General features: G+C 38.4%; 2 protein-coding genes across 4 annotated transcripts; one reads left to right on the forward strand and one right to left on the reverse strand.

The window, feature by feature from the left end:
- The first annotated feature begins 481 nt into the window (after positions 1-481).
- Positions 482-2,755, forward strand: LOC103381561 (redox-regulatory protein FAM213A-like). The gene is made up of 5 exons (XM_008313979.3): positions 482-758; positions 901-992; positions 1,421-1,561; positions 1,743-1,907; positions 2,006-2,755. The coding sequence occupies exons 1-5, from the start codon at positions 605-607 to the stop codon at positions 2,117-2,119; spliced, it is 666 nt and encodes a 221-aa protein (XP_008312201.2). The 5' UTR covers positions 482-604; the 3' UTR covers positions 2,120-2,755.
- On the reverse strand, positions 2,752-6,303 carry LOC103381560 (DPY30 domain-containing protein 2-like). 3 transcript variants are annotated; one of them, XM_008313977.3, is made up of 7 exons: positions 5,941-6,303; positions 4,968-5,093; positions 4,638-4,757; positions 4,184-4,420; positions 3,561-3,734; positions 3,301-3,435; positions 2,752-3,193 (listed from the first exon to the last, which is right to left on the reverse strand). In XM_008313977.3, exons 1-7 carry the CDS (start codon positions 6,085-6,087, stop codon positions 2,984-2,986), a joined length of 1,149 nt encoding a protein of 382 aa, XP_008312199.1. In that variant the 5' UTR covers positions 6,088-6,303; the 3' UTR covers positions 2,752-2,983. The 3 variants fall into 3 exon arrangements, with proteins under 3 accessions (XP_008312199.1, XP_016889623.1, XP_008312200.1); XM_008313978.3 differs by lacking the exon at positions 4,638-4,757 and having other exon boundaries at positions 2,754-3,193; XM_017034134.2 differs by lacking the exons at positions 4,184-4,420; positions 4,638-4,757.
- Positions 6,304-13,358: the final 7,055 nt, after the last annotated feature.

Below are 13,358 nucleotides of genomic sequence, written 5' to 3' on the forward strand. Positions count from 1 at the left end.
AAGTCAACATAATTGCCTATTTTATTTTAGTCCTGTCGCACTCCAGCCGTCACATCATATATTAAATGTTTTAAATTTGTTAAAAGTAGGTTGTGAAGTTTGTGGCAACATTTAGAAAGTATGGTTCACTATATGAACACCTGCAGTCGCGTCTTTGTTAGTATTCTGTCTTTGTTTTCTGTACAGTGTCGAATCATTATGATTTAGAATTGTCACCGTGTTCGAGATCAAAACGGCACAACAACAAAACAATTTACTAAACATCTGCCTCTTTTATTTATCTAGTTTTATATTTTTTTATACATCTTGTGTAAATAAGTTTAACTCCAGGTGTATGTTTTGGTGAGATTCGTTTGTTCAGTACCATTTCTGATTATTCTGAACTAAGACTCAGAATGGTTCTATGCTCTGTATTGACCAGATGAGGGCGTCACTGAACGCAACAGCTGGACTTAATCTGATCACGTGATCCATACTTCCTTCAATAAAAAGCCAGAGTTGCTTAGACAGGTCAGTGTGGCTGGAGGTACAGCTGTTGTCACAGGGCAGTTGTTGCAGTAGTCCAGGGGTTATTATGTGGTAAATAAAGTCTGACTGAGACAGAATGATGGCGGAGGGAGTCGTGGTCAGAGTCGTGTCCTCTTTCTTCGGCCTCTTCAGGGCTGTGATGAACTTTGTCACCAACGTGTTTCTAACACCACCGCTGAAAGCCACTCTCAAACATTTGGAGGAGACTGAGCTGAAGACGTTGACAGGAGGTAAGATCCGGTCCTCAAAATAAACACTCGATCATGTTCTCTTGTTGAACCGCTGCTTAAACCGCTGCACGAGCTTTATTGTTTTAATGGAGTGCGTCATAATATAACGACTTCAATCCGCTTGCTTCACCCTGTGCGTCAGAACCAATAACCCTGAAAGCCAAGTCTCTGTGGGACAAGTCTGGAGCTGTCGTCATGGCAGTCAGGCGACCTGGATGATTTTTGTGCAGAGAGGTGAGTTCAAGATGACCTCAGCATTAATTATCTTCTGAAGTGCACGAATCACGATTAATCGATTTTATTAAAAATAAAATATAATCATAACTTTAGTCTGTGCTGTGTGTGACTGTACCAGTGTCTCTGTTTGTGCATGACCATAAAGTCAACATGACCGGATTGTTTTATTGAAGAGGAAATTGTAAAGAGTGACTCTGCAAAAAGTAACCAAAATATTTGCATAGGTTTGTTTTATTTTTATTTTATTCAAGAAAAGTTGTGAAAAAATATGCAGTGGCCTATATGGCTGTAGAATACCACACTTGATAGGTGTGCGACGTTGTTGCCTTTTCATGTCTGCATTTGTTTTTTTTATTTTTTTATTATATATATATGCAAAGAATATGGAAAGCTCTCACACTGTGTTCCTTTATCCTTGGCCTCAGGAGGCTGCAGAGCTGTCCTCTCTGAAACCCCAGCTTGATGAGCTTGGGGTTCCTCTCTACGCCGTGGTGAAGGAGGACGTGGGCACTGAGGTCCAGAACTTCAGGCCTTACTTCAAAGGGGAGATTTTCCTGGATAAAAAGGTTCCTTTTTTCGTCCTCATAACTGGAAACTCGTGTGGTTTGCTCTGAAACTCAAAGCAAACCTTTTTAAAACCAGTTTTGTCCTGTGTCATTTCACACTGTGTACGTACCAAAGTTATCTTTGATCAGAACTGCTTTAGTTCTGCATGACCGTTCAAGGGTTTCATGCGTTTCTTTGCAGAAGCGCTTTTATGGACCCCGTGAGAGGAAGATGGGTCTGTTGGCATTCCTCCGTCCTGGGGTGTGGATGAACGGCCTGAGGGCCTTTCAGAAGGGCTTCATGGGAAATGTTTTGGGAGAGGGATTTGTTCTTGGTGGAGTCTTTGTGATTGGAAGAGGAGAGCAGGTAAAAGTCTGTCAATATCCTATGAATTTGGTGATAAAAGTACTTTTCCACAGTGTTAGTTGTTGACATTGAACTCCATATTTCTTATTTCTCTGCAGGGAATACTTCTGGAACACAGAGAGATTGAGTTTGGGGACAAAGTCAACATCAATGATGTCTTCCAAGCCGTACGTAGAATCCCGGTGGAACTTGTGCCCATAGAAACAAAGTAATTCTTTGTATTATGAATTACAAACAACCATAACAAATGTCAAACACAGTTAATCATTTTTCAGACTTCAACTAATCAGCAATATGACTTTATTAGAAGTGTGTCAGTAATGTACAGGGAGAGGTGCACATCAGTCTTCACCAGTGTCAGTGTGGTGTGACGGTTGGAGGACCAGTGTGTTAATGACGGTCTGTCTTTAAACTCATTAGAGGAAGCTGGCCTGATCTCAAACACTGTGTCTTTTTATTCTTGCACCACACTGCTAATTTTGGAGCTGAGTCACTGTTACCTGGAACTTAGAATGTAAAAAAAAAGTTTCTGTGCACCACAGTGCTCTTTTACAACATAAAAGGAAGTAACTGATGCTATGGCCTGCTGAGTGTGTGATGCAAATTAAGTTTCATCTGTGTTGTAGTCGCATGATATTTTTCTGGCTTTGCTAACATTACCACAACTGATTCAATGATTTACACGGTGAATCTTTGTGTTGTTGCTTCTTCTCAATCCTTTGATTCTGGCTGCACAGTCAAGCCTTTGGTAGTAGGAGAAGAAACCATGGGAGGTTTTGGTCTAGGTGTCAAACAATAGTAAAATAACACAACACCCAGCATTTAAAAAATAAAGTCTTTATTCTTGACTTGTCATTTGTGGTGGTTTAGATTTGCTTCTTTTTCTTTGTGTAAAATAAAAACAAAGGTGTTAGTGTTTAATATAATGAAATGATGCACTTAATTAAACAGTAATGAGGAGAAAATATTCACTCAGTGACCAGGTGGGTGAAAATGTTGTTCTTTCACCAACTTTGACCATGTTAAACATGTTTAATCTCTAGATCTTTACACCTTGTTTCTTCACATTTATATCTCTATATATTTTTCACATCTTCATCTGTCGTCTTACTCAGAGCAGATGCCTTTTCCTGGTCCTCAGGGGAAGCAGCACATGATTCTTGGTCCTCCTGGCTAGTGTCTTCTTGGCCAGGAGGTGCCGACTCCTTAACATTTTCATTTCTGGGAGATGAAGTCGACTCCACCTGGATAGACTCTGTAGGTTTTGCAGTTTGATGTACGTCAACCTGGATTTTAAAACCATGTCAAAATGAGATTAAGACAATTGTCTAATTTGCAGGAATTGTGTTGTATTTTGGTAAACTTGAGTGTTGTTCAGAATTCCATTCATCACCTTGTCCTGGTCTTGAAGGACCAGTAGTTCCTGTTCAGCTTCTGTTCTTTGTTCTTCAGGAGTTGCCGTCTCCGCAGGTTTGTCATTTGTGGCAGATGTCGACTCTCCCAGTTTCTCTGTCTTGTCTTCATCCACCTGTGGAAAACCAAATATAAAGAATACAAAACTGGAATTTCTGTCATTTCACAGCTATGGTCTCAAGATTAAACTTTTATATTTGTTCACTTTGATTGAGACATACTGTAGATCAGAGACTGTACCTGATCTTGGTCTTTTGGAGGCAGAGCACTTGGTTGGTGTGTCACCTCTTCAGCTTTTGTTGTTTGTTCTTCAGAAGACACTGTCTCTTCTGGTTTGAGATCTTCAGTCTTCAGAACTAGGCTTTCCTCATCATGGATGTGATCAGCAGGTTTATCTTCTGTATTTTCATCAACCTGTTGAAATTCGTAGTTTAATACATGAAGTAGCAGATCAATCAAAAACCATCAATATGTTTGACTTGATCTGCCTGAAGTTTCATTTTCTTCTGTGCCAAATTACATTTATATATATAAATGCCTAATTCATTCTTTGCTGTATTGATCATCAACTGACTACTGACTACTGACCATCTCTCTGGCTGTCAATCTTTTATGTTAGAAATGAAATCTGTCATTTGTCTTTTTTTTATTATTTCACATATTTCTTAAACTTTCATTACTTTTGTTTGTCATCAGTTTCCTCTTTCATAACACTTTCACACAATCCTCCATGTCTTGGTGGTCAGGTTTAGTTCTCATAACTATAGAGCAGTTGTTGCATAGAACAGCAACATGACACTTATGAACAAATCTTCATCTTCATTTTTTTAAAAGACCCACACGTGGTGATAAGTAGCAGTTACCATGGCCTCAGTGTAATTCCGGTCTTTCTTCTCCCCTTCTTCATCTTCTTTTCTGCTGACCTCCTCCTCAGTCTTCACATCTTCATGACCGGTTTTTTCTTCTATGTTGTCCCTCTTTGACTCCTGCTGGTTTTTTTCAGTTGACACATCTGTAGAACTGCTGATAATCTCAGATGATGGAGCATCTGTTTCTGGGCTTCTCTCTGGTAACTGTACACCAGTGACAGTAACTGGAATCTGCCAGAAACACCATGTCATGTACTATATGTTATTTGAAGGGCTTTTCCCCCACTCCATCCATGTCACGCCACGTACAACTGCCTTATAATTAAAGCAGCTCTTGTCCCACTACCAGAAACGCGCTCTGCAGAGTCAGATTATTCACGCTGATTCTGAAAGAGTCAGTCATCATCTAAACCAGCGTGTTTATTTATAGGTAGATTTTGGTCACCACCTGCTCTGGGCCCTGTACTGCTGCAGGATGTGCTGTGGTCACTGTCTCTTCTGCCTCTGCTGTGATGTTATCAGTGGCACCTGTTATGGTTTGTTCCTGATCACTGCACCCTACATGCACCTGTTCAGAGAACTACAGTATTAGTCAGTGTGTTTTCCAATGTGGAGTCAACAGGAGGAAACCGTTTAGATTTGTGCAGAAAATATAGAACATTTTCTCTTCTTTACATAATGTACTTAAAATATATAAAAATTGATACAGTAATCTTATGATTCTGATACTGTACTCCCATTGTATGAAGAACAATTTAGAATTTGTTTCACAACATACTTTTTCAGATTCTTCCAGGGTCTTGATGATCTTCATCTCCTCCTCCTCCTTTAATTTCTCCTGGTTCAGCGCCTCTTCTCTGGCTTTTGTCAGCTCCTGCTGCACCACAGCCAAATGGGCCTTTTTCTGAAAATAAAGAGGCACTATCACACAGAGAGAAAACATTTAAGGCTAGTAGGGCAATTTAATTTTTTTAATAAGAAAGACAATTGACTGAGAACTGATGTAGTAATTACCAGTTTTGTTTTCATGGGAACTGATTCTTTTCTTCCTTTTTTTTTCAATTAGCAAAATGTTGGAACTGAAGTAGTTGGGTAGAACCACTGGGGGCAGTAAAACTTAATTAACTATGGACTACGAGTCCGTCTTTTAATGATTATTTTTGAAGGAGAATGAACACGGGCCCATTCTACCTTGTACAATCTTTTCAAAAATATGTACATGCGTACTAAGAAGTTGGAAGACAGTTTAAATTGCAGTTTTTAAAAGAATACATACTTAATTTCTAAGAGCACAAGGGTCTTTAATGAAAGTGATTACAGTTGCGTGAAACGTTGATTAATGTTTTTTGGTTTGGTCCTTATTTACTTTTTAGTAACCACAACAAGTATATGAAGTACTTGTTTTTCCCTTCTTGTACAATCATGTACACCTACTCTGTTTTGCGGTGCACTAAGAATTAATGTTCAGTTGTTAAGACATTCATTGAATCCGTGTAAATTTAAATGAATAACTTATAAGGTGTTTTTATATAAACGTATAAAAGTTGGATTATGTCCAAAAGCATCATAGTACCTATGGAAATATTTTGTTGAACCACAAAGAAAATAGAACATTACATTTATAGTCAAGATTTTATAAAAAAATAGTTTCTTTGGTTAACATTAAAGTTTACCTTTAATGTTAACCAAAAGTAAACCTTAAAGTAAACTGAGTCCTCTACTGACGAAAAGGTAGAACTGCAGCAGCTTACCTCAGATTCGTAGACGACATTAGAGTTGTATTTGTAAAGCCACCGGGCCAGAAACAGCACAGGCTTGGCTGGTCTCCTCTCCGCCACCTCGGCCAGTCCTTCTGCCAAACACTGTCCCAGATGCTTCTTAATATACTCAGAGTCCATGTGTGTTCCCTGTCTAAATGATCTAAGCTACTGGTTAACACTGCAGCGTCTTTGAAAAATGCACGAAGTGACAACTTCCGTGAACGTCCTTCAGAATCAGTTTAATGTCCTATATTTACCACAAACGTAAAACGGACTGATTTAGAAAAAAAGACTTAGCAAACAGTGGGCACGAACCAAACCTAACCGGATGTTGCAGCGTTCCCTTGGCAACGACGTTGTCCCTTTAATACTCCCCTGTAGAGTAAGGTTCGCTGTCCCTTTCCAAGAAGCTCGCCAAAGGGCTAATGAATCTTATTAAAATTGAGACTTAATAATTAAAACTTAAAGTCTGCTTAATAATATTATAATTGTATATATATATTATTATTTGTTTTATTTATTACAGTAAATGTATTAATAATATTATAATTATATATATATATTATTTGTTTTATTTATTACAGTAAAGTTCAATAATAGCAAATTCTTAAACCAATGTAGAATTGTTGAACAATTACGATTTCAAAATAAATTAAAAAAATTCTGATTCTGATTTTTGCCATAATCAAGCATCCATAGACTTTCCTCTGTTCCTCCGTACATTTGTTTTAGATTTCCACGAATATCATAGTATAGTATATTGTTTATATATATATATATATACACACACATACATACATATATACACATATACATACATACATACATATATATGGTGAATTTTTGACAAAACAAAAATCATGTTTTTGGGGTGTGGGGAGTTTGTTTTTTCTCATAATTTAATCTGTCGTGTTTGGGTTATTTTTGACATAGATTACATTAGATTATTTAGAGTTTTTGGTAACCATTATACAGAAGGATGCAAACACTTGGTCGGTTGTGCCCCTTTTAGTCAACAGAGGGCAATATTGTGCAGATAACCTTTTGGCCATTTTTATTTTGTAAAAGTAGCTTTCTTAGGAAAATGGTTTGGAGACCCCAGCTCTATAATAATAATACGACTCACTTATATTAATATAGACTTTGACAATATTTAGCTGTCAGAAATGACAAACATTCAGTATCTTGTGCACTACATCCCTGAGGGACTAATACAGACACCAAACCAAATGACCCACTTACACTATATATATATATATATATATATATATATATATTTACAAAAACAATGGAAAATAATGTATCACTACCTGTGACTGTAGAGAACATTGATAGCAGTGGGGGATGGAGGAGGGTGATTTAACTCGTCTCCATTTCCAAGAAACGGATGACACTGGTTTACATTTGTAATCGTAGATATCGTTTTCCTTGTATAATCGTACTACACACCTTTCAGCCAAATATAGCCTGACAGCACGGGTCACTCATCAGTCTTAAGTGCTCTGATAACAGTCCTGGCTTATTTACTGAGAACTTGTTATAGGATTAAAAGTTAGACACCAGATTTTTCATGTTGGATGATGTACAGAGTCTGCCGGTGTCATTGAAATGACTAGTTACAAATGTAGTAGTAGTGCCTGGTACTACTACTACAATAATAAACATTTTATAAAATATTGACATTTCATAGAAGTACCTAGTACTAGAATAAGAATACACAACACTCGGGATAAAGTTCCTAATACATCAAATAACTGCTTCATTAACAGATAATACTGCGTATGATTCCTATATTTTTGACCTGAGAATAATCTCATTATTCTCAGGTCATAGAGCACATTGAAAGCCCGTATCACATCAACTCATGTCTACTAGTAAACAGGAAATGGTTTAATGGAAAATGTCTTTTTTAGATTGAGTCTTGTGTTCTTTGAAGCCACTCTGTGGTCACAAAGTCACAGATCAGTGACCTAATTGTTGCCATCGTTGCCTTATATGGATAACAAGAGATTAAGTGTGATTAAAATAATACTTTTAACCAAAGATCACACAGTATATGAGCCTCATTTAAATCGGCTCATATGATTGTTTATAGGCAAGGACAAATTAGGAATCAAGCATGTGGGATGGTGGCGTGAATTAAACATTAGAAGGTGAGAGGTACAGTATGAGCTGATGGTCATCTCATCAGAGCCCTCAGGAAAAGTTGCAGATGTAAACATTGGCCTCCATCAGAAGTGACCAGCTGTGTGGGAATGGGAAGCAGCTTCAGTGCCGGAAGTGTCAAAGGTCCGATCTGATCCAGTCCTACCTGGAACAACTCCTCCGGTTTCAGTGCAAGGCACCACACTGCGTCAGCAACAGCTGTCCTGCCCTGCAGCCCTGCACTGGCTGCCAGAGAAAGGGCAGAATTACGTCCTTGGTGTGAAGCTGGACGGAGGACTTGATTTATGCAATTTTTTTTTCTCCAAATTTCTTGGACTTTGTGGGAATATTTGCTGTGACTTGTAAGGTATAGCCCCTGCTTGAGTTCAACAGTTTGTCATGAGTTTAGAGATAGGTCCTGCATGAATATCAACGTTTCCAGTGGGTTTTGAGGATCCTGCTGGACGTTGGAAAGTGCTTCTCGGTGTGGAGTTTATTCCACATTTTTATCTTGCCATAGTGTGGCTGTTGTAGCGAAGCGAAGCTTATTTGAATAAATCAGACTACTTTTTGATTGATTGATGGTGTATACATAGATCAAATCACAGTACTGTGTGTAGTTGAGTACAGCTTTAAATAGAAACAAAAGTCAACAAACAGATAACTCTGATTGTGATTAACAGAGTTTAAGTTAAAGTCAGTCAGGACTTAATAAAGTCCCTCATCTTTGCTCTAATAATAAACACTGACCTTTAACGGATATTGTGTCAAATTTGAATTTGGTAGATTTATGGCACCTTAGCTGTGTGTGTGTGTGTGTGTGTGTGTGTGTGTGAGACAGAGAGGTTTGTTGCAGGGAGAAATTCCATGTGTTTATGCCTCATGACGAAGGGTAAAAGTGTGAATGGGCTCCTGTAGCTTCACCTGCCAGGTGAGCGTCTCTACACCAATGTAACGTCCACTGTGGGTCTTCAGCAACCTTCTCATTCCCCACTATGTCTCCTCCCTCGGGGACAAAGATTTATTTTTAGGTCAGGCCTTCATGGCAGATGAGCAAAACACTACGATGCTGTGGATGCTCAAATGACCCACGATTTTACGTTGATACGTGTGGCCCACGCCGTAGCTGTGGCACAATAGAAGTGGGCCGGTCAAATCTTTGGGCTGAAACTGTGGCTCTTGTATTAGAAGTGGACCTGGATGAGGCTTCAGGGTCCTCTGACCTACTGCCAGACACAGGAACACAGACAGGGATAATCCTGGTGGTGTTTCTTTTTATCAGCCTCTGGTCTGAGGTTTGTTTGTACGATGGATCATTTGTCTCAGGCAGTGAATTCTCTGTCTGGTCCAACGACTGTCTGATGAAAGACTTCACCTTTTTTAATGTCAGTAGAGTACAACATGGTTTTCTTCTGCTGCTCTGTGTGTTTGTGTGTCTCGCATCACATGCTCTTGGAAGAAGAAGGTGTCGGTCTTGAGTTTCTTTCACCAACTCCACCCATGTGACTTCTTGGCCTGCCTCGTGTGCTTTCCACAGTATTGGAAAGGTGAAATAAGGTTAAAGATAAATAAATATTTTCTGTTAGCTACTTTAATTTAAACTTTTGTTGTTTTTATATGTTTTTTGTTTTTGTGTGTTATGTTTAGGTGTAGATAATTCTAGGTCAGCGTTGTCTGTGTTCTTGTGAACTGAATTGTCTTATATCGCCCCCTGGCTTCTCCTCATTAATTGGACCAAATATTCATCATATCTCTGTCATGTTTACGGCTCACATTTCTGTGCATCAGGGCCAAATGGGTCAGTTTGAGACTTAATCAAACTGGAGAGTCACTTAGACGGAAAACAGGTTCATGGTGAATTATTGAATCATTCTAAAAATCAGTTCACAAATTTATGTTTTAGATCTTTGACCAGACCCGTCCGCTGTCCAGCCCCACGGCTAATTGTGGCATTCAAAGTTTTTTTTTCTTTTTTCCATGTTTCAGAAGGCATTGTTTTTGACAGAGCTGTTTTTTTTATACCTTTAGTGAAGTTCATGTTAATTTAGTTGGGTTTGAGATGCTGTTTAAGGTTTGTTTCATTTTAATATTAAACCTTTATTCTTCATTTATAGCCATTTTTATTATTATGACAAAACTTCTTCCAATTTCAACATTTCTTTTGTTTCAACAATTTGCTCTTCAGATTGTTATTCAGCTTCATATAGACGTTTTGGGTACAACCTATTTCACTGTCATTGTTCAACTTTGTGAAACTTAATTCTGTTCTATGGTTATTGTTTTGGCTAGCTTTTAGCTAACTGGACATTTTGCACAACTTGAATTCATCTTCAGATGAATTCATCTTCTTTGTGTCATACCCTGAGCTATTTTCTACCATTTTTAAAATGTTTGTGTCATACCCTGAGCTATTTTCTATAATATTTTTGCTTTTATCATCTGTTCTTCAACAGTCTGTAAGTTCTCCGTCGTCCAGGTCATCTTACCTGAAGCAGATACATCAGGGGCAACTGGACTGGTTTGGTTTCACCTCTCAGTCCAAGAGGCTTCTTCAGTTCTACACCTAGAACTGAAGAAGCCTCTTGATGTAACTGCTTCGCTGTATTTTACCAGGTTGGGTTTCACTTCAAAGTTCTCTTCTAATATCTAACATCTTTGGTAAACATGGCTTATGGTTTATTACATTACATTTATACTCAATTGGACTTTTCATTCGCTCTTCACACACACACACACACCCAGTATCTGGGGTCTTGGTCTATCTGAGTCACTCGTGTAGGTCGTGTCCTATGGTGACAATCCAGACTTATGAGTCTGTTGGCCTACAAGCCTCTGCCAGCAATCTGATCACATGGTTGCAGCAGTGATCCAAGTGTAGGTCTTCACAACTCCCTGGCATGCAAAGACATGAGCATGCCATGGATGACAGCAGCTGTCTTAGCAACATCCCAGTATACACAGAGCTGTTGTGTCTTTAAGGTGTTTGTCCACCAACCTGATTATGAAATCCTTCAGTAGAAAACGTTAGTGCTGCCCGTGTCAGCACGCAGCTGTGATGTGGAAAGTGTTAAACACGTCTGGTGACAACATACAATGGCAGCAACAGGTGGAGATGTCAACTTTGTTGTGGCTCCCTATAGGGTTTGAAATACAAGGTTAACTGATGGGTGACAGGGTGTTGAAGCAGGCTGGGGGAGAGCAAACCACGCCGTGGAGATCTGACCCCGTGAGAAAACAGGGGGCGAACAGGAGCAAAGTAGATGTCAGAAGATGTGGGGATAAAAGCCCTTGTTTGCTCTGTAGCTCAGTCATTTACAACTTAACCACATGCCACGAGTGCCAATGGCTTCATAATCAGTCAGATATGGCACAGTGCCACAGGAATTGTCTAGGAATTCTGGGCATCTTAATGGCAACAGTATGAACCGGTTAGTTGTGTTAAAAAATAATAATAGGAAGACAGAATCATGCTACCTTTCGGACCATATATAACCAAAAAGACTTTGTGCTTTGGCCTCTGAGATCTTGTGAAGTGAGAGTGAAGACAGCGCAGTCACTCTCATGCTGTCCTTGTGAAATATTCCGAACGCTGGAAAGGTTAGTTACCGGAGGTGAATATTGGCGTTCACATTCCATGGCCAGCTAGTGTAACGATGAGGTTTCTCCTTTACCATCCTATATCCTCATCCAGAATGTCACAGGTCACATAGTCCACTGTGATATGCAAGATGATATACTGTATATGACAGACACTCAGACAGACACACCTCTGAAATCCAACATTCTCTCTCTCTCTTTCTCAGTTTAACACCTGTCCACACAGACTGGCCTAGTCATTTTGATTGTCTTCAACTTTACCCAAAAAATTTACCCAAGGGCGGACATCTTCAAAACAAAAAAAAAGTACTTAAATAAATTAATTTACCAAAGTATCTAAAAATCTCACAGGAAAGATTTAACCTGAAACACAGCGTTGATGCTCTTGTTTGTATCTTGTTATGATTTATAAATACTGCAGAGCACCAAGCTAAAACCTGGTCTGGTCTCACTGTGTCTTTATAAATCCTGTCAATGTTAACTCTGTTAAATGGTAAATGTTGTAGTCTGGTAGTTACAGTAAACCACTGCTGTCTCCCAAGACCTAGGCATCGACCCAAAACAGTTAGTTTACAAGAGTTAAACAGACTGCAGTGATGAAGATTGAGTGCTTTCAGAAATGAAACAGTGTCTCCACAGAGAATAGGTGCATCCCAATTGAAAGTCAATGACTTTTTGAGATCTTCAGTAAACAGCAAACATATTAATAAATTACACATACACATTACACATAAATAATAACATTATAACAATTGTAACAATAACAATATTAATAACCATATTTTATTTGTAATAATAATAATAATAAAACTATCATGATAAAAGTGTCAGGGTTAGGAATAATCCTGAGAGCTGTATAAACACTCAGGTCAGGTCTAATTTTAAAGAAAACATAAATGAGGAAACCATTTCATAACTACCTACCTGTTTTGTTTTTTTATTTCCAGAACTAACATTCAAGTACTAAATCAGTCCCTCACACCTTGAGCCTACTCGTCTACTGTTACCACTACTTTTAGAAGGATTTATAAGTTTAGTGAATCCAAAACAATGTTATAACATTATATATTTACAATAGTATTTTTTTTTTCTTTTGCTCAGATATTAAACTGCTAATTCTGTTCATGGACCTGGATGGGTTGAAATACACAAAACAGATAGAATGAGCTGTAACTGGTCTAGATGTTTCCCACAGACAGCACGGCCAAGAATATCTAATCCTTGTATCCCTGCTGGCAGCCATGTTTTCAGAGTGTCCGTCGCTCGGGCTAGCTCTTAGCAACAGCGCCATGTGTCAGCAACTCAAAAAAAAAAATCATTCCATAGGATTATCTAGCGTGTCAGCAACTCAAAAAAATCATTCCATAGGATTATCTAGAACATTACAAGAAGCCACATAAAAATTTAATTTGGGCAATTAAAAACATTATGACTTTTTAATAACTTAGTAAATGTTTTTAAGAGTCTAACACTGCCATATCATGTGATTTGAACGTATTTGTTGTCAGTTGTGTATTTTTTGTACATGGCCATTTGAGGTGTGAGAAACAAAATGAAATCTATGATACAGATGAATCTATTTTGACTGTCATTAAATATCCCAGGCTTACCTATACTTCTGGCTCTTTGGTTCAGGGAGACTGATTAATGTAGCCACCAAACCCTAA

The sequence above is a fragment of the Cynoglossus semilaevis genome, chromosome 8 (assembly GCF_000523025.1).
Source record: "Cynoglossus semilaevis isolate Cse_v1.0 chromosome 8, Cse_v1.0, whole genome shotgun sequence".
In the NCBI taxonomy this organism is placed as follows: Eukaryota; Metazoa; Chordata; class Actinopteri; order Pleuronectiformes; family Cynoglossidae; genus Cynoglossus; species Cynoglossus semilaevis.